At 38.1% G+C, this 21,937-nt stretch overlaps 1 protein-coding gene across 6 annotated transcripts; it reads left to right on the plus strand.

The window, feature by feature from the left end:
• The first annotated feature begins 592 nt into the window (after positions 1 to 592).
• Positions 593 to 21,903, plus strand: LOC127410159 (centrosomal protein 43-like). 6 transcript variants are annotated; one of them, XM_051645258.1, is made up of 20 exons: positions 593 to 711; positions 2,580 to 2,633; positions 2,778 to 2,832; positions 2,932 to 3,020; positions 3,245 to 3,376; positions 3,475 to 3,501; positions 4,670 to 4,726; positions 4,938 to 5,008; positions 8,662 to 8,723; positions 10,970 to 11,031; positions 11,138 to 11,218; positions 12,477 to 12,539; positions 14,394 to 14,605; positions 15,591 to 15,659; positions 18,022 to 18,111; positions 18,266 to 18,384; positions 18,883 to 18,957; positions 19,814 to 19,865; positions 19,952 to 20,039; positions 21,740 to 21,903. In XM_051645258.1, exons 1-20 carry the CDS (start codon positions 628 to 630, stop codon positions 21,812 to 21,814), a joined length of 1,617 nt encoding a protein of 538 aa, XP_051501218.1. In that variant the 5' UTR covers positions 593 to 627; the 3' UTR covers positions 21,815 to 21,903. The 6 variants fall into 6 exon arrangements, with proteins under 6 accessions (XP_051501218.1, XP_051501221.1, XP_051501220.1 ...); XM_051645261.1 differs by lacking the exon at positions 18,022 to 18,111; XM_051645260.1 differs by lacking the exon at positions 12,477 to 12,539.
• Positions 21,904 to 21,937: the final 34 nt, after the last annotated feature.

Here is a 21,937-nt window from a genome sequence, read left to right on the forward strand (position 1 = left end):
TGACACAGTGCCACGAAAAGAGCAGACAGGTGTTTTGAGACACATTTTTAACCATTTATAAGTTATTTTTTAACTTGACACGGCATCAGCGTCTTAAAAATGTGGTGCTCTTGCACGAGATGCTAAAAAAACAACAACAAAAAAAACAGCAAGAGGTGGCACAACTGTCAAAGACATCCGCTAAGGTTTCATGTTTACATAGAAAAATAATTTAATAGACCGCCATCTTTGATTTTTGACCGGAATCACAACAAGGCAGTGAGGGATAGACGTACATTCTCTTCAATGGGTTGTACAGTTGTTTTATGTGTTTGAAGATCGTTCCGCTGACGAAACATTCTCTCCAAGAAATTTCAGTAGACAAAATGAGTTGTGGAAAATTAGACGTGATCAAGTGATTTGTGATAGCTTTATACAGTGCATTTTATTGAAAAGATGGTGTCTATCCCTCACAGCCTCGTTTTCATTCCTGTCTAATACTCAAAGATGGCGCTACTGTGAATAAGGTCATTCATTATAACAGCCAAAAACAATACAACAGAACCAAAATGAACCCCGTTGTAATACTGTTAACAGCCGTCAGGCGGCGCAGGTTGTCCCCATGTGGTCACATGACACAAACTGAAGATGTCTGCGACAGAGGAGGACACGGAACTCAGAGATCTACTGATCCAGAACTTGGAAAACAGCGGTGTTTTGAATAAAATCAAGGTATTTTTGTCTGCTTGTTTTGCAACAAGTTTGAAGCCCTATGAATCAGTAATCCAACCTATCTTGCATGAGGATTATTTTGTGTTATATTTCTAATGGATAATGTTTGCTAGCATAGCATGATGATGCTAATGTTGTTATGGGCAACTAATGTGTTAACATTAAGTAATTCATTTCACCTTCTATATAATTTATTTTCCCACACAAGACTTAAGATAAGACTTCTCCCTCTTACACATCTACAGTGTCAATGTTTTACTCAATTGTAGTTATGTTATGCGGATGTAGATAACCAGCCAAGCAAGCTTTGTGAACCAGCCAGTCTGTAGAGTCTTGATTGATCTTATTTTGCCAAGCTACGTGACGCACAGGATTTGAGGGCACTTTATGGCTTGTTCACCTAAAATGACCAGGCCACAAATCATCTAGCTAGCATAACCTACAATATAATACCTTGTAAACAGTTATGAATATTACCTGTGTATACATGTATATAGTGAAATACAGTGATCCCAAAAAGTTTTGGAAACTTAATTCGCACTCAAAAATGTATGAATTTGAATGCATAACCACAGGTACCATCACAGTAAGGACATGTTCCTCTAAAAGTTTGACAACCGTAAAGTGTTCAAATGCTTTTTGTTTTAATTTTGAATTAATCAGCTATTGTATTGATAAATTAAAAAAAAGTCTCTCTTAATACCCTTTCTGTTTTTTTTACAGTCAGTTATTGATTAAAAACAACAACAAAATAATACATGGATGTGTTAAAGGTGCACACAGTAATTTTTCTTAAAGACATTAATTGTAATTTTGCAATATATGTAGGAAATCATGACCACTCACATTAAAATGAAGACTCCAGTCATATTAGTAACTTTATAAAAGCTGTTTTATTCTACATGGAGAGGGTCCGCACATAGAGACTGCCATGTTTGAATCATATAACCAGGCGAATACTACTCGCTTAATATCAGTAACACTTTCACTCATTGATTAAAGTAATCATGGCTGACTGTCAATACTATATTTCTAAAATGGCATCTGAAACTGAAAACTATTGATTTTGAATGATGCTGCATCCAAGCCACTAGGTGTCAGTGTAAGTCAAAGATGACACAAAGACAAAAGTTACTGAGTGTACCTTTAATTCTAATCATTCATGAATGCATTTAAGAAATTACACAGGTTTTCTCTCCTTATATGCACTTACTGGCTGAAGCATCTAGTCTTAAAGAGACAGTACCGATTGAGCATGTGCTCTACAAATCAATGTAAATACTTGTAAATAGTACACATTATGCAAGTAAACAATAAAAAAATTAACGTACGTGTGTGTGTGTGTGTGTGTGTGTGTATATATTTATATATACATACATATATAAACATAAACATATATGCAATTTCAAGACATTAATTGATGGAATAGACTGAATTAAAAAAAAAACGTAAAAGCTAATATGTGATTTATATATATATATATATATATATATATATGTAAGTGAAATGGACATTGTAACAGAAATGTATCCATAATTCCATATGAATCGATATTGAACCAAGAGCTTGTGAATCGGAATCGAATCGGGTAATCTGTGTCAATACCCAACCTAATTACAATGCAATAAAAACAGGACTATACCTTGTAAACAAGGTACACAATATACACTTATATATTACACACACACACAAAAACACAAGATTGTAAAAAGAAAGCATTGTATTCAAAGGGAACGTTATATGACAATTCACACAAAATTGCACACTGATCTAAAAGTGAATGAGAAGTAAATTATAAATATGGTTTGTTTGAAGAGGATTTTGTGATGTTACAAATGCAATAAATGTGGGTTTTATCTGGTTTCCAGGCTGAGCTGCGTGTTGCTGTTTTTCTTGCCTTGGAGGAGCAAGAAAAAGTCGAGGTGATAAAGAGTTTTATCTTTCACTAATGAAATGCTATTACTGGTTTGTTAAATTATGTTTTTTTTTTTTCTTAAGTGTCCATATACTTCTGTGAGATTCTCTGTCATAAAGATTTGATCTAAGATGTCATCTCTTTTGAATAGAACAAAACCCCTCTTGTGAATGAAAACCTGAAAAAATCCCTTAACACGAAGGATGGTAAAACATTCATGAAGATTTAGAATTATTTCTTGGTATAGTATTTTTTTGCCTTGAAAAATAATGCTTTTTTTTTACGTGTCTCACTCTTCTTCGCAGGACGCTTGGTAGCTGGTCTGATCACTGACTTCCTGCAGGTCTTCAATTTAGACTTCACTCTTGCTGTGTTTCAGCCTGAAATTAACACGGTATATAAGTGTTATCATATTGGTGATTCAAAAGTTAATCGACAGTCAGAAAAAATGTGTCTGTGTGTAGTTAGGTTTCTTTTTTTTTTCTATTTTAGATTAAAACGTGATATCCTCTGTGTATGACAGATTTTTTTACTTAAGATAGTAATTCTGCATATAATATTGCAATTTCTTTTATCTGAACCAAAGTACTGAGTAATGCTGTACTACGTGTTATTCAGCTGAATGGACTTGACTGTCGTGAAAGTCTCTTGAAGGAGCTTGGCATCTCTGAGTCGGAGGTGAACAGAAACACTCCTCTCCTGCTAGAATTGGTTAAGAGAGGCCGTCATAAGACCTCAGTTTTCACAGAGGTGATGTTTGATGCTCTGTATTTCAGCTAATCAGATCAAACTGATGCCATTCTGTTTGCATGACTTTCATACTCTCTCTCCTCTCTTCCTTTTCTCAGGGAGACCGAGTGACAACTTTTCCCAAGGTACTTTACCTCCCCTGGCTGGCTCAAGTCCAGTCCATATTTTATCTCTCTAGATCTGTCTGTAGTCTGTTTTTTTGCACCCACACGTACAGTAAGCACAGGTAAGGTTTGTGTACTCTCAGGAGCAGATCCTGTCACAGACTTGTAATAGTGCTAACCCACTTAGTTCAACTGTGGTTGGAGAGCACATCTTGGTTTGATTCATATCACTGGTTTACCCACACAACACGAACCCCAGGCAAATTATTCAGGTCACACGAAGGAAGCATGATGTAAATGAACATCTTCAAGTGGTGTTGCAAAAAAAGCTTTTCCTGTGAAGATACTTGTGCAAAACAAACTTGTCCTACTTCTATAAATGTAGTCTTTTTTTGTGGGCATTTTACATGTGTTTGCTTAATTACACAAATAGAGATGGAAAAGAAGATCTTAAATACTATGGTCTCTCTCATGGTTGTATGGTACTTTGTGATATCCTGTTTGTTTTTAAGTGCTCAGCATGACTACCCTAAAAAAAATGTCATTTATATGAAAACCAAGATGTTTTAAATAACAAAGGACATAAATATTCATTTTCGTCAGAATATCCACTACCAGTCAAAAGTTTTGAAACACTTGACTGAAATGTTTCTCATGATCTTAAAAATCTTTTGATTTGAAGGCGTATGCTTAAATGTTTGAAATTAGTTTTGTAGACAAAAATATAATTGTGCCACCATATTAATTTATTTCATTATAAAACTAAAATTTAATAAAATATAAAAAAAATGTTTTTGAAATTGATGACTTGGACCAAATAATAAAGAAAAGCAGCCAATAAGTGCACAACATAGATGGGAACTCCTTCAATACTGTTTAAAAGCATCCCAGGGTGATACCTCAAGAAGTTGGTTGAGAAAATGTCAAGAGTACATGTCTGCAAATTCTAGGCGAAGGATGACTACTTTGAAGATGCTAAAATATAACACAATTTTGATTTATTTTGGATTTTGTTTAGTCACAACATAATTCCCATAGTTCCATTTATGTTATTCCATAGTTTTGATGACTTTACTATTATTCTAAAATGTGAAGAAAAAAAATTATAATAAAGAATGAGTTAGTGTTTCAACTTTTGACCGGTAGTATAATCTGCAAAGATTGTATTAAAGTCTAAGGATTTGTTTAGGAATTGTTGCCCCGTCAAATTGCTGAAGCCCGAAAAAAATTTGACTGTCATGACAAGGTAATTGTTTTGCTTATTTATACTTTTGTGTTTTGATAATATTTTTGGTTGGTTCTGTGGGTATATTAACAACCAGAAAATTACAAATATATATATATATATATATATATATATATATAAAGTTTTATTTATATAATGTTTTTTAAAATCTCAGTCACTTTAGAAATCCACATCAAACATCTGTGTTTTTTTCTTTTGATGGATTTCACAGGACAGAAGTGGAGCGATAAACAGGCATGCAGTTACTGCCATTTTCTCTGATCTTTTTCCCCAGTTCAGCAGGTATGTATTGGTACTGTAGACACTGAATGCCATGAACTCTAGGAAAAGTGCAATTACTGGTACTGAAACCCGCATTTACGTAACGTCTGAAAATGTTTACATCCTCCCACGTTTTTGGCTTGCTCTCCTATTATCAGTTAGAGATGTGGTTCTTCTCACTGTGGTCATGGCCTCTCACATTACTCAGGGAACAGTGTATTTCTGCATTCAAACCAGATTAAATTACTCTGTTAACACTTACAATAAGGTTTTATTTGTTAATAGTAGTAAATGCATTAGGTATCATCATAAATTAATAATGAACAATATACACTCACTGAGTGCTTTATTATGAACACTATGTTCCTAATAAATTGCCCGACGTGGTCTTCTGCTGTTGTAGCCCATCCGCCTCAAGGTTCAACATGTTGTGCATTTTGAGATGCTATTCTGCACACTACAGTTGTACAGAGTGGTTATCTGAGTTACCATAGCCTTTCTGTCAACTCGAACCTGTCTGGCTATTCTCCGTTGACCTCTCTCATCAACAAGGTGTTTCTGTCTGCAGAATTGCCGCTCACTGGATGTTTTTTGTTTTTGGCTCCATTCTGAATAATCTCTGGTGGCTGTTGTGCAAGAGATCAGCAGTTACACAAATACTCAAACCAGCCCGTCTGGCACCAACAATCATACCACAGTCGAAATCACTGAGATACATTTTTTTCCCCATTCTAATGGTTGATGTGAACATTAACTGAAGTTCCTGACCCGTATCTGCATGATTTTATGCATTTTACTGCTTCCGCACAATTGGCTGATTAAATAATCGCATGAATGAGTAGGTGTACAGGTCTTCTTAATAAAGTGCTCCGTGAGTGTATTTTATTGCATGAATTAATTTTTAATGTTAATTTATGAAAATTCTAATTGTTAGTTCATGGTAGTTCACAATGCATTAACAAGTGTTAACATATACAACTTTTAAATTAAAAAATGTATTATTATATAGTATGATTAATGTGCTGTAAAAGTATTGTTCATTTTTAGTTTGTCAACTACTGTATTAGTTTAAGTTTAAAGGGTTAATTCACCCCAAAATTTAAATTCTCTCATTTATTCACCCTCATGCCATCCCTATGTGTATGACTTTCTTCTGCAGAACACAAACAAAGATTTTTAGAAGAATATCTCGGCTCTGTAGGTCCTCACTATGCAATTGAATGGTGATCAGGCCTTTGAAGCCCCAAAAAGGAGATGAAGTCAGCATAAAAACAATCCATCAGACTGGTTTAATCAATGTATTCTGAAGTGATCAAGTTGGTTTTGGGTGAGAACAGACCAAAATGTAACTCCTTTTTCACTGTATATTGTGTCCTTGGTGATCATGATTTCAAGTTCAATTACACTTTTTCTATAGCGCCATCTAGCACTCTGCACATGCGTCCAGCATTAGAAAGTGTAATCGAGCTTGAAATCATGATCATGCCTAGAGACTGCAATGACAAGATGTATAGTGAAAAAGGAGTTATATTTTTGTGTGTTCTCACCCAAAACTAACTGGATCGCTTCAGAAGACATTGATTAATCCACTGGAGTCATATGGATTGTTTATGCTGACTTTATCTCCTTTTTGGATCTTCAAAGGCCTGATCACCTTTCACTTGCATTGTGAGGACCTACAGAGCTGAGATATTCTTCTAAAAATCTTTGTGTTTGTTCAGCAGAACAAAGAAAGTCATACACATCTTGCACCAGTTTCACATATCCTCCATGAGTGGGGCGTGAGCAGCGCATTTTCGTTTTGGCGCCCATATTAACAGATTACACCCTTCATATTGCAAGCGCGAGGTGAAGCGTCCCAGACGCGTCAGTGAATGGATAGGCTCGGTGCCGAAACTATTTTTGCAACGCAGCTCACGCTGAACTCTAGGTGCAGTAGAAAATTTAAATAATCAGGAGATTTTAGAAAAGACGCAAAAACAAACAAACAATATTTAAACCGAACCAACTATGCACTACAATTTATAGGTCTGTGTAACAGGGTTTAAAATGGGCAAGGAGGAGGCGGGAATCGGCTGAACAGTCAAAATAATGTTTAATGAAAACTTAAAAAGACACAAACAAATACACACACACGGCAGCTGCGTATGGCTCTCTCTCTCTCGGTCTGTTGCTCCAGCGGCCTTTTAAAGCCCGTCTCTGCCATCACTGAAACGAGAGACAGGTGTTTAATATCATCAGTCACCAGGTGATGGTACTTACCGCTTCCTTTCTCCCCACTGACAGACACACGACCACGTCCCGCTCCACATAGCGTGTGGCTCTCTCTCTCCCAAACTGCCACATCCGGCTCGGCCTTATCCCTCTCCTTGGTTGACTAGCCCGATTGGGGGCCGGCTATGCGCACTCACAGCCCGGCCCCGCCCACCTCCTCGTCACACTCCTCCCTCCTTTGCCTCAGGTTGGGGAACCCCTGGCATGACGTACACCCCCCCCGAGGGGGGAGCGTTGCCCTTCGGCGATGCCCTACCGGCAGGTCTTCCCCACCTTTCGAGACCTGGGAGGGAGACAAGGGGAGGGAAAAGGGGAGAGGGAAAGAGTGAGGCGGAGCGACAGTGAGAGAGTGAGAGGAGAGAGAGAAAAAATTTCTTGCCGGTTCCCAGACACGCCGTCGTCTGGTCCTCGACCACTCCTCCACCCTCTGGCGGACGACAGCTGCTCCTCCTACCCAGGCAGACCGGAGCGAGTCCTCTGACCCCTGGCGGATGGAACGCCCCTCCGCGTTCTGGCAGCCAGTAGCGAGCCCCTCCCCCCCCCCCGCAACGGCTCCACCGTACCAGGCAGCCGGCAGCGAGCCCCTCCTCCCCTCGCGGAAGGCGGCCGGCAGCAGCGACTATGTCCCCCGGCAGAAGGCTGCGGCTGCTCATTTGGGCAGACGGCAGTGGCGCGACAGCGCATCCCTCCTCCTTCCCGGGTTTTGGCACCAATGTAACAGGGTTTAAAATGGGCAAGGAGGAGGCGGGAACCAGCTGAACAGTCAAAATAATGTTTAATGTAAACTTAGACACAAACAAAAACACACACGGCAGCTGCGTGTGGCTTTCTCTCTCGGTCTGTCGCTCCGGCGGCCTTTTATAGCCCGTTTCTGCCGTCACTGAAACAAGACACAGGTTTTTGATATCAGCAATCACCAGGTGATGGCCCTTACCTCTTCCTCTCTCCCCACTGACAGACACACAACCACGTCCCACTCCACAGTCTGCATCTTGACCAACCTTTTTGGAAATTTCAGTCTTTCCCCAATCAAGTAGATAGGAGCTCTACTTTTATGTCACTTGTTTACAAAGAAAACAGCTTCCCAGCCTGCCGGAGGGCATTCCTAAGATGACCGCCAAGTGGACTGACTTGCCTTGAAAGGGACTTTGATATATAAACCAAGTTGCTGTAGGAACCTAGAAAAGAGACGTGGCCCAAACTCAATGTGTTGCTCACGCCCCACTCACGGAGTATGTTGTAAAGTGTTACCACTACTCAATGCAAAGATAGTTATAAAAGTTTACTTGACGTAATAGTAATTAATGTTTTATTTTGTTTTAGACTTCTATGCTTAATTTCTTATGCTGTTATTCTAAGAGTCCACTTATTTTTACCAATAACTTGTTTTTCTTAAAAAGAAACATGCTGGAGAGTTACGTAACTGAGGAACTCCGAGCTAAAGGCAAGGACACAAATAGCAGTAAGTGTCTGTTTTAAGGACATAAATACAGTTGTGCTCAAAAGTTTGCATACCCTGGCAGAAATTGTGAAATTTTGGCGTTGATTTTGAAAATATGACTGATCATGCAAAAAAACTTTTATTTAAGGATAGTGATCATATGAAGCCATTTATTATCACATAGTTGTTTGGCTCCTTTTTAAATCATAATGATAACAGAAATCACCCAAATGGCCCTGATCAAAAGTTTACATACCCTTGAATGTTTGGCCTTGTTACAGACACACAAGGTGACACACACAGGTTTAAATGGCAATTAAAGGTTAATTTCCCACACCTGTGGCTTTTTAAATTGCAGTTAGTGTCTGTGTATAAATAGTCAATGAGTTTGTTAGCTCTCACATGGATGCACTGAGCAGGCTAGATACTGAGCCATGGTGAGCAGAAAAGAACTGTCAAAAGACCTGCGTAACAAGGTAATGGAACTTTATAAAGATGGAAAAGGATATAAAAAGATATCCAAAGCCTTGAAAATTCCAGTCAGTACTGTTCAATCACTTATTAAAAGTGGAAAATTCTGGGATCTCTTGATACCAAGCCAAGGACAGGTAGACCAAGAAAGATTTCAGCCACAACTGTCAGAAGAATTGTTCGGGATACAAAGAAAAACCCACAGGTAACCTCAGGAGAAATACAGGCTGCTCTGGAAAAAGACGGTGTGGTTGTTTCAAGGAGCACAATACGACGATACTTGAACAAAAATGAGCTGCATGGTCGAGTTGCCAGAAAGAAGCCTTTACTGCACCAATGCCACAAAAAAGCCTGGTTACAATATACCCGACAACACCTTGACACGCCTCACAGCTTCTAGCACACTGCAATTTGGAGTGACGAGACCAAAATAGAGCTTTATGGTCACAACCATAAGCGCTATGTTTGGAGAGGGGTCAACAAGACCTATAGTGAAAAGAATACCATCCCCACTGTGAAGCATGCTGGTGGCTCACTGATGTTTTGGGGTGTGTGAGCTCTAAAGGCACGGGGAATCTTTTTTTTTTCTCCCAATTTGGAATGCCCAATTCCCAATGTGCTTTTTAAGTCATCGTGGTCATGCAGTGATTCGCCTCAGTCCGGGTGGCAGAGGACGAATCCCAGTTGCCTCCGCATCTGAGATCATCAACTCGCGCATCTTATCATGTGGCTTGTTGAGCACGTTGCCACGGAGACATAGCACGTGTGGAGGCTTCACGCCACCCACCGCGGCAACCACACTCAACTCCCCACGCGCCCCACCGAGAACGAACCACATTATAGTGACCACGAGGAGGTTACCCCATGTGTCTGTACCCTCCCTAGCAACCAGGCCAATTTGGTTGCTTAGGAGACCTGGCTGGAGTCACTCAGCATGCCCTGGGATTCGAATTAGCGAACTCCAGGGGTGGTAGCCAGTATCTTTACCACTGAGCTACCCAGGCCCCCAGACACGGGGAATCTTGTGAGAATTGATGGCAAGATGAATGCAGCATGTTATCAGAAAATACAGGCAGACAATTTCTTCTGCATGAAAGCTGCGCATGGGACACTCTTGGACTTTCCAGCATGACAATGACCCTAAACACAAGGCCAAGTTGACCCTCCAGTGGTTACAGCAGAAAAAGTTGAAGGTTCTGGAGTGGCCATCACAGTCTCCTGACCTTAATATCATCGAGCCACTCTGGGGAGATCTCAAACATGCGGTTCATGCAAGATGACCAAAGAATTTGCATGACCTAGAGGCATTTTGCCAAGACGAATGGGCAGCTATACCACCTGCAAGAATTTGGGGCTTCATAGACAACTATTACAAAAGATTGCACACTGTCACTGATGCTAAAGGGGGCAATACACAGTATTAAGGACTAAGGGTATGCAGACTTTTGAACAGGGGTCATTTCATTTTTTTCTTTGTTGCCATGTTTTGTTTTATGATTGTGCCATTCTGTTATAACCTACAGTTGAATATGAATCCCATAAGAAATAAAAGAAATGTGTTTTGCCTGCACATGTTTTCTTTAAAAATGGTACATATATTACCAATTTTCCAAGGGTATGCAAACTTTTGAGCACAACTGTATGTCTGTTATCCATTGACCAATAAACTGACTTGCTAAACTCCAGATAAATTGCAATTTTAGTTTTCTGTAATGGATTTCACAGGCCTTACCAGTCAATGCTCTGATTCCCTTAAACTCTTATCTCCCTCTCATTTCTGTTGTCTATAACTTTAGCTATGGACTTTCAGGACTTCCTGGGAATGTACAAATGTTTCTTCATACAGTGTCGAAGTGTGGTGAGTAACCTTGAGCACATAGGTTAATATAGTATATATTTTTTGCAATGTTGTTTGTTTATTTCTGTTGCACACCAGTGTCATGGAGTCTTGAATGTTTGCATAGGTTGCCAATGACAATACTGATGCCCTTAACTCCTCGAGTAAAAGTACTGAAGATAGAAATATGTCATCTTCCATCAGCAAGGTATGCTCACTTCCTGTGCCTCTTTCTTTGTTTATTTCACTTTTTCTTTCAGATATACTCTAGATTATAATCTCTGATCTTTGATGTGTATCAGTTAATTATTTACTTTCTTGACACACCTAATAATTTGTCTTGCACCCAATATGTACAAAATAATTTATAAACCACAGTATGCCGCTGCCTTTTGTTAGCCTGGGTTTATAATTTGAGATTAGACTAGAACAAATGTCTTGCAAATGCAAAACCTGCAATATGTCAAATATATCAAACATTGCCTTGTTTTCTTTATTATTTTATTTTTTTGTAACAAAATTTAATACCATGAAAATTTAATTTCATCCAGCTTCGTAGGTCTAACTTCAGAACATCATTTGTTGCATGAATAGAAGATGTCTGTTCTAGCAATGTGTAGCAGTTTGCCCTGTGTATGATTTATCAGCAAATCTTTTATCTAGATATAGAGGGTGATTTAGATGAATGCTCTAAGGTATAGTTAGATATACTCTATATAGTAAGAACATGCATTCATTGTGGTTTGAGTCACAAAGAGAAAAGGGGTTTTACCAGAGACACGGCATGCGTCTTTGAACTAATGGCGAACAAAATTAGTTTCTTTCATTTTTTACAATTATATTAATCTGTTCTTTTTTCTTTTTTTGTATTTAGAATGGCCCTCAACCTATAAACAAACAAACTATTATGATTAAAAAAAAGATTGAATGGGAAAAACACCGTAATCCCTTATTTATCCCTCTTCCTATGTTCACCATATGACAATTATTTACCTAATTTATGTTACAGATTATAACATTATGTCGGTAGCACTTTACGATAATTGTATACACTAGTTAAGGCAGTATTTAACTTGAACTAACAATGTAAGGTACTTTAACAGCCTGCATTAATAGTGGTTAAAGGGTTAGTTCATGCAGAATGAAAATTCTTATCATTTACTTGCCCTCATGCTATCCCAGATGTGTATGACCTTCTTCTGCTGAACACAAATGAAGATTTTTAGAAGAATATCTCAGCTCTATAGGTCTATACAATGCAAGTGAAAGGTGACCAGAACTCAAAAGGTCCAAAAAGGACATAAAGGCAGCGTGTTTGTTTGTATTTCTGCAACAATTCATCCCTTTCATTGTTTTGCATATTGTTTGTTTTCCACTCCATCCATATCCATTTATGGTGATATAGTGAGGGTAGTATGTCAGTGTTGTATAATGAGAGAGACTGATGGCTGTGTTCTGGTGCTCAGATACCCAGGTATAAAGGATTTATTAAGCACAGTTCAGCACAGGAAGAGAAGGCTGACCCAAAGGTAATGCACATGTGCTGCAGCTCTGATACAGGAGCGTCTTATCAGCTCAACCATGTGGCTTCCTTTTAAGTCTCATAAATAATTCATACACACATACACATGTGTATGCACACATTTGGCTGTTTCCACAAGAAACAACATCTAGAATGCTAAAATTAGGATTTGTGTATATCCCCAATACTGTCATCTTGCGTGCATGTGAATTTTGACTGATATTATTTAGATTGAAAAGACCTTAGTCAGGGTAGATGCCATAATTAATTTGACGCGAATGAAACAAGACTGTGAGGGATAGAAATACCGTTAATTCAATAGGTTTTGTTTCCTATTTTTTTCTTTTTCTCCCCAATTTGGAATTCCCAATGCGCTCTTAAGTCCTCGTGGTGGCGTAGTGACTCGCCTCAATCCGTGTGGCGGAGGACAAATCTCAGTTGCCTCCGCGTCTAAGACGTCAAACCGTGCATCTTATCACGTGGCTTGTTGAGCGCATTGCTGCGGAGACATAGTGCATTTGGATGCTTCATGCTATTCTCCGCGGCATCCATGCACAACTCACCGCAATGAGCGAGAACCACATTATAGCAACCACAAGGAGTTTACCCCATGTGACTCTACCCGCCCTAGCAACCAGGCCAATTTGGTTGCTTAGGAGACCTGGCTGGAGTCACTCAGCTTGCCCTGGATTCAAACTTGCGACTCCAGGGGTGGTAGTCAGCGTTTTTACTCGTTGAGCTACACAGGCCCCCAGTAGGTTTTGTTTGTAAAGATACTATGTCACATCTATTTTTTTGTTGTTGGGGGGGCATATTGTAAGACCAAGGTATACAACCCAACTGACTGTACAGTCTTGTTTTCCATTGGTATAAAATTAAATATGCCATCTACCCTGGTTAAGGTCAGTTGAGGACTATGACTCCTATGCTGAAGACAGTATTATTGCTTTGTAGTCAAGAGGGATATGCAAAACTAGAAGCCCTTCTACTGTATGTCTAATTGTGCTTAACTTAGCCCATGGTTGAATTGGAATCATCTTGGTATTAGCACTTGATTTAGTAGACTGGCTACTGGAGATCAGAATTAAGATAGCACATTGTAAAATGAGATTCAGAGACATTTCTTCAGGGTAATGGCACTGACCAGGCTTCTGCTAATTACCCAATACAGTTGTGAAACTAAATCTATTACTACTCGCATCTAACACTTGTAATCAGTGGCTTCTACTGATAATTAGTAAGTGTGCTAAATGACTAAATGTAAAGTGTCAACCAGTTTTAGTGCATGTCGTCTTTTAACCACTAGCTTTTGGATATGTACACTAATACTAAAACATTTCATCTCAAGTAAAACTTCTCTTTTAAATTGTCTGATACAAAGTAAGGCTGTTTTCCTTTACTCGATTCATAATAAGTGGGTTGAATGACAACATTTTTCTCAGCCTATGTAAAAGTAATGTGGGCTAGTTTCAGAATAGGCTTTGTAACAGCCCACTGTTCTTGTAACTTATGTCACATTCTTATCTTTTAATGATCTATTCATAGGAAGTCCCAAATCAAAGGCAATTTTGTCATGTTGTAAAACCACTCGGGTCAAAGGGAACTCACTATTCTTTAATTGTTATCTTCACGCTCATTTTGACACCACACTCATACCCATAAACCTCAGCTTAAAATGGGCTAGTGGACTGTTGGTTACAGTAGTAACGCCATATAACCAGCAGTAACGCAACATGAACACAGCATATGTTGCTCAGTGTTCATGTTGATCGCATATCACACCAGATGAAGTCTATAGCTTGTGATCTGTAGTATGTTTAGAAAGTATTTCTCTGTTGATGATATTTTGACCTTCCCATAGACTGCGGAAAGAAGACATGGTGAAACACAGGGGTTTCAGAAGAGCAGAGGGTCTGTTCAAGTGTCTGACAGGTCAGAGGAGGGATTGGGTGATGGGAGGAATGCTCCCACCCCACTGAGGAGAGTACTGGATCTTGGAATAGAGGATGAGGATGAGGAAGGAGACTCATTCTTTGATGATCCTCTTCCTAAACCCCAGAAGACCTATGGCTGGTAAGGATAGCTTCACCAGTTGAAATCCACGCAAGCATCTGTCATTAATCATCAAATGCCAGACAAATAGTAGACTTCTTAAGGGGGTGTTCACACTGAAAGCATTTTATAACAAAAAAAGTGTCTGGAAGTCATTAACTTTCAGTGAAAGTTTGCATTTTGAGGCAACATCTGACAATGAGTTCAACATTATGCAAATGCAGCGTTTACCAAAAGCAGTTCAGACATTGATCCATTGTCTGGTATAGTTGGATATTGTAGATGAGTAGGATGTGTCAACTCCTTTTTGAGGGTATGTAAAGAGCCATGTCATTTTGAAATCTAGCTGCAGTACAGCAAATTGGATTTCTGAAAGCACAACTGGACCCAGTCAAAGTGTGATGCAGCACAAGTTTAAATGTTCTCAACTTTGGTCGCATGATGGAGCGTCACTTTCGCAAACCGTTTCATTTTCCATCCTTCCGACGTACTGTCCCCATTGAAATTAATGCATTCAAAACATTCTCTAATGCAACGTAAACTCTCATGTGTAGGTGTCCTTAATCGCTGTCAGTGTGAACACCCCATCACTCTTTAGTTGTAAGAGTTTGACTCTAGTGTGGGAACAGATTTTGAGTCATGAACAAAGACATTTTCTGTGCCCACAAATGCTAATGCAACTGAAAAGGCAAATACAATTGAAATTATCTAAACCACCAAACCTTTGATTGTAATTTCAGAAACATTGTGATCTTTCTTTGTTTTTTTTAATGCAAATAACTGTAGTTAAGCTTAAAAAGTTTTACTGTTTAAATATGGGGCCCCACCCTTATTACCATCTACTCTGGTTAAGTCACATGTATAAACCCTACACTACAATGACCCAGAATAACTGATCTGATCTCAGATAAGCTATAGAGAAGTAATGCTATTGTGTTACCAGCCATTTTCACTTGTATCTTCTATTTTTTTCATTGTTGTCCCTCAATGCTGCATGTGAGAACAGTAATTTACCTTCTGCAGAAAAGCCTTATTCAGGGCAGAGGCATTCTGAAAAAAGCTATAGTCAGAAAGAGTAAGTACCTCTTTGCTTTCTCAGCATTTTCACATGATTTGACAATAATTCAGTAGTTTTGGGTCAGATCTTCCATAACAGGTAGGTCTTTGCTTGTCAAATTGAAGCTTTATTGTATATTGCACCTTGTCCCATTTTGCTTTTTGTTCCTTCCGCTCTACTTCTCTGTTTCTGTCACTAACCATGTTTACATGCACTTAAGCAAATGGTTTATTCCAGGGTTTTTTCAGAAAGCGGTGCTCTGAAACTTCATGCAAACGAGAACACCGTTTTCCTTTTGTCATTTAAGGGATTGAGAGAACGCATTTAACACACCTAGGTTTCTATTGGAGAACGTGGCTTATGTGGCCATGTAAACGCATACAACATATCAATAAGTCAACACAGTGGAATTAATTCAACATTTCTGGGAAAAGGGGAAAGCGCATACACTATACAATATACCCATTTATATAGACCAATTTAAAAAATTGACGAATGTTTAGGGCTGGGAAATATGCAAAATATATTTTCACACATTTTTCTAGAAAAAAACATTGAAATATCCGATTACATTGTCAGCTCCCCTGCTGTGAATTTGTGAATATACTGTGAATATTTTTGCTTTATTAATTTTGATTTAAAAATTAAATTCATTTGTTGAAACACGAAAACCAAAGGTATTTCTAAATTCAAATTGCACTAATTAAAATAACTAAGTGGCCAAAAAATCATAAGGAACTACCTCACCAAATCTAAACATTTACCGTCTCCAACTTCCTTCACTGGCCGTCACACAGGTATCTGTCTATGACAACAGGTGGAAAATGACTAATACAAATATTGATCTAAAGACAATTATAAATGTACGCATAATAATAATGATGATGATAATATTTGAAAAACCATTATCTCTAGAAAGTTCAACGCAACCCACAAAATTTCTACTTTCATAAAACGGCTACAGCAGTTTGTTACTTCACTTAGTCTGTGCTCAAACAAACAGAAAACACCAGTTTTCCTATTAGGTGCAAGCCTAATAAATTCCCTTTGTGTGCCCAAATTAATGCTGCCTATAACTTTCCACTGTCTTCTTATCGAATTTGTGTTTGTATTGCGTTTTGTTAATGCTGGCTAATGAAAATGAAATAGAACTCCATTTTAGGTTCAAGGTGTCTGTGTTTTTTTTTTTATTATTTTATGATTTAATCACTTTCATCTTTGTTTCTTAAATACAACGATATTGTCAATCATCGTCTGTCAGTAAGTGTCGCAATCAGCATCGGGATATCTGTCAGATATCATCAATATACGATTACATCGTCCTATTGCCCAGCTTTACTACTGTCCCTCATGTCCGCCTATAAGCATTCAAGTACATTGGGGGAATCCCCGAGTTTGACGTAAGAGGGAAACCCCACTATTCTGGTGCAGGTCGCGATGGAAACAAACACAGCAACAACTCAGGAAAAGTTTCTGGGTATGAAGCGAAACAACAGAGAATAAAATAGCCAAGTCTTCCTCGGATGACATGCTTGTTATTTACATAAGCGTTTTGAAGAAATTACATTGCTGTGGAGAAAATTGCTTGCTGACCAAGCCGTATGTATACAGGAGTAAAGCGAAAGCCTATAACACAGTGCATATAAACACATACAATGATTTCGGAGAAGGACAGGTGAAGTGCAGTGATTGTTTGACATCATTTGACATTTTTGTCGAGTTACCTTTTTACTTTAATTTTTTCCTTCTCTCGATTTTGCATGCATGTTTTTTTATGTACAGGTTTGCTCATGTTTAAATACAGTTGTCAAAAAGATGTTTTATCATAAAAAAAAAAAAAAGAGCAATCATAAAATTTGCATTTTGTTTATTACCTCCTGATAAAGCTGTTTGACATAACACAGATTAACATATGTTGTTACAAACCCATATGAGGAACACAACAAGAGACGTAAGACAGAATGGTCAGTCTCAGTCACCTTTCACTTTCATTGTATGGAAAAAAGATGTTATAAAAAAGTGAATTGAGATTTACAGTAGTCTTTCAGTTCCTAACATTCTGCCAAACATCTGTTTGTGTTCCATAAAAGTCTAAAGAACCAAGGTTATGTAAACTTTAGAACTGGATAGTTTGTTATTATGGCTATTGTTTTGTAGAACATAATTAAATATCAGTTTTGCAGCGTCCTCATAGTTCTAGCTAATAAAATATATAATCATTTTTATTTTATTTTTAAATGTAAACCATTTCTGCAAGGGGTTTGTAAGCTTATGCGCAGGACTGTATCTCTCTCCCAATGTGTCTCTGACTATGTTCTTCTGGATGTTTTCCTGTGTGTATATGTGTGGATGAATATGCTGTTGCTCTCTCTGGCCTCAGCCTGTCTGCTTTAGGCAGTGATCAAGAGGGCGATGCCGAGGACATGCTTTCTGAATTTGATAACAGGCTCAGCCCTGACTCTGAGCCCAGGTGAGCTCTGAGCTCAGCCCTGACTCTGGGCCTTTTCCTTTCATAACAACCACCCCTCACCCCACCTTCCTCTGCTTCTCATTATGTGGCTGTCAACTGGCTTTACAAAGTGCATTCGGTCTTGCTGAAAGCCTCATCCTATCTGTTTTCCCAGGAGAGACAGCTCGGGCAGTATTTCAGGGAAAGCACTCTTAGCAAACGTACAGTTAAAGAGTACAGGAGGATCCAGCTCTGCTGAGAGCAGCCAAAGAGATCCGGTATCCGACAAGAATGGTACTACTCCATTTGTGTTTACACTGATTAAATTTGCTGGGATATACAGGGTTCCTGAGGTCACTGAAAACCTGGACATATCAGAGAATTTTAAGATTGATATTTCCAGATTTTTTTTTTTAAATAATATGAATATATTTTTCTAGTTATGAAATTGCTCTTGTGTAGAGCTTGTGTAAAGTAAAACTTGCTTATAAGATATAGTGATGTCCGATTTGTGAGCAGTTCGTTCTTTTGAGTTCTTGTGAATGAATTGGTCAGAACAGATTACAAATTGGTGATGTGAACCAATGATTCATTAGAAAAATGGCCTGAATCAAAATGATATTTAAAAGCCCTTATCTAGTAATCACAAATGACTGGAAAGGTCATGGAAAAATAAAATCCAAAAGTTTGGGAACCCTGAATGAAGAAGTCATAGAAATTCAATGATTAGAAGTTGTAGGAACCCATGATATAATATGTTTGCTTATCTTTACTCCTTGATTATCGTCTTAGGTACCTTTAGTTCTAAAGATAAAGGGGTCAAAGTTTTTCAAGCACAGAATGAGAAAACTGGATCCCCTTTGCTGGGTAGGAACTCTTTCCTCAATATTTTGTCAGTCTTGAAGATTTGCTCATCTCTCATCAATAAAAATTATTATTGTCTTTTTCCGATGACCTTTAATCAATAGTTCACCCAAAAATGACATTTCTGTCATTGTTTACTCACCCTTATGCCATCCCGGATGTGTATGACTTTCTTTTTCAGCAGAACACAAATTAAGATTTTTAGAAGAATTTCTCAGCTCTTTTGGTCCATACAATGCAAGTGAATGTGTGCTAGATTTTTGAAGCTCCAAAAATCACATAAGTCAGCATAAAAGTAATCCATATGACTCCAGTAGTTAAATTCACCTCTTCAGAAGCAATTTGATTGGTGTGGGTGAGAAACAGATCAATATTTAAGTCCATTTTTATTATAAATTCTCCCTGCTCAGTCAATCTCCACTCTTATAATATTCCTCTTCTTGTGTTTTGGTGATTCACATTCTTCATGTGTACGCCACCTACTGGGCAGGGAGAAGAATTTCTAGCAAAAATGGACTTAAATATTGATCTGTTTCTCAACCACACCTATTATATCACTTCTGAAGATTAGATAGATTTAACCACTGGAGTCTTATGGATTACTTTTATGCTGCCTTTATGTGCTTTTTGGAGCGTCAACATTTTGGCACCTATTCACTTGCATTGTATGGACCTACATTGCTGAGATATTCTTCTAAAAATCTAAATTTGTGTTCTGCAGAAGAAAAAAAAGTCACATCTGGGATAGCATAAGGGTGAGTAATTTATGAGAGAATTTTCATTTTTGGGTGAACTATTCCTTTAACCATGTAATTAAACAAACTTTCTTACTATTGCATGTCTCATTTTTCCTTTACAGACAATGCTGTGTGCACAGATGAAGATCTTGACTATGACGATGACTTCAACAGGTAAAGAACAAGCCATTCTGATGTTTCATTTGTTTTGTGTTATTTCACTCAATCTGAATCCTGTGTTTTCTGTCGTTTCTCTTCAGTCATCGCTCTGAAAACTCTAAGAGTGAAGTGAGCATTGGTGAGGAAATTGAGGAGGTCTCAATAGAGGGGCCTGACATCAGTGATAAGGTATTGCTGTCTTCCTGAATATTGCTCATTTTGAATAATTTTAAAATAGTCAAAATGACCTGCAAGACCAAAGAATTTAATATTACAAAGAATTTAAATGACTAAGATCCTAGATAATATTTTACCGACATCAGTAAATGCACTTTTTTTGTGTGCGTTTTATTACAATCTTTTTAGTGTAAACCCTAATTAAAATTTATATACACACACACACACTTTGTTTTGCTCTTATGGAAAGAAATTGGTACTTTTATTCACCAAAGTGGCATTCAACTGATCACAGTGTATAGTCAGGACATTAATAAGGTGAAAAATTACAATTACAATTTGACTTAAACTACTTCAAAGAGTTCTCATCAAAAAATCCTCCATGTGCAGCAATGACAGCTTTGCAGATCCTTGGCATTCTAGCTGTTAGTTTGTCCAGATACTCAGGTGACATTTCATCCCACGTTTCCTGTAGCACTTGCCATAGATGTGGCTGTCTTGTTGGGCACTTCTCACGCACCTTACAGTCTAGCTGATCCCACAAAAGCTCAATGGGGTTAAGATCCATAACACTCTTTTCCAATTATCTGTTGTCCAATATCTGTGTTGCTTTGCCCACTCTAACCTTTTCTTTTTGTTTTTCTGTATCAAAAGTGGCTTTTTCTTTGCAATTCTTCCCATAAGGCCTGCACCCCTGAGTCTTCTCTTTACTGTTGTACATGAAACTGGTGTTGAGCAGGTAGAATTCAATGAAGCTGTCAGCTGAGGACATGTGAGGCATCTGTTTCTCAAACGAGAAATCTTGTTTAGTTATACATCTGGCCTTCCACATCTCTTTTTGTCCTTGTTAGAGCCAGTTGTCCTTTGTCTTTGAAGACTGTAGTGTACACCTTTGTATGAAATCTTCAGTTTTTTTTTTTTGGCAATTTCAAGCATTGTATAGCCTTCATTCCTCAAAACAATGATCGACTGACGAGTTTCTAGAGAAAGCTGTTTCTTTTGTTTTGCCATTTTTAACCTAATATTGACCTTAAGACATGCCAGTCTATTGCATACTGTGGCAACTCAAAAACAAACACAAAGACAATGTTAGGCTTCATTTAACAAACCAAATAGCTTTCAACTGTGTTTGATATAATGGCAAGTGATTTTCTAGTACCAAATGAGCAATTTAGCATGATTACTCAAGAATAAGGTGTTGGAGTGATGGCTGCTGGAAATGGGGCCTATCTAGATTTGATCAAAAATGACTTTTTTCAAACAGTGATGGTGCTGTTATTTACATCAGTAATGTCCTGACTATACTTTGTGTGTGTGTGTGTGTGTGTGTGTGTGTGTATATATATATATATATATATATTATTAGAGTCCCAGCAACTTTCTTCTGTGTGAAAAGTGCCAAATGAGTGGACCCATGGATAGAACCGTGTATTGTGTAAAAAGCAAGAAGTGAGAGTGGCATGCTTGGTTAATGGCAAAGATAGGTAACTAAAGAGGCCCAATGAGGCAGCAAGATGATGCATTTTTTAAGTATTCAGACAAAAACTATTCTGACATAAATTCCTTTGTTATAACAACTCCACATTTGGTTTAACCTTAATAAAAATGTTTTGATTTTGTACCATAGCAAGAAGTGTTATGCATCTCAGTCCTTGTCACATTGTTGATTTGAATGTCCATGATTTCATTGGTTTTCTCTTTCTCTCTCCTAGCTCAATGACACCACTCAGGATGTTAGTGTCTCACAGATAAGCTTGGGTGCCGACTACATGGAAGATGTTGCATGACCTCTAACCCCTGTCATCCCCTTATTTTGTCCTTTATGTATTTATGGATTTAATTGTTTTGAAATAATAAATGCTGAAGTTCCATGTTATTGTTGACTACTCTTCCTGTTTTTTTTTTGTTTT

This window comes from Myxocyprinus asiaticus, chromosome 19, assembly GCF_019703515.2.
Source record: "Myxocyprinus asiaticus isolate MX2 ecotype Aquarium Trade chromosome 19, UBuf_Myxa_2, whole genome shotgun sequence".
NCBI classification, from domain to species: domain Eukaryota; kingdom Metazoa; phylum Chordata; class Actinopteri; order Cypriniformes; family Catostomidae; genus Myxocyprinus; species Myxocyprinus asiaticus.

Coding starts and splice junctions, on each gene's coding strand:
- LOC127410159 (XM_051645258.1), top strand. CDS start 628: ATGTCTGCGACAGAGGAGGACACGGAACTCAGAGATCTACTGATCCAG. Junction 18,958..19,813: donor AACTGGATCCCCTTTGCTGG/GTAGGAACTCTT, acceptor TTTCCTTTACAG/ACAATGCTGTGTGCACAGAT. Junction 20,040..21,739: donor GGCCTGACATCAGTGATAAG/GTATTGCTGTCT, acceptor TCTCTCTCCTAG/CTCAATGACACCACTCAGGA.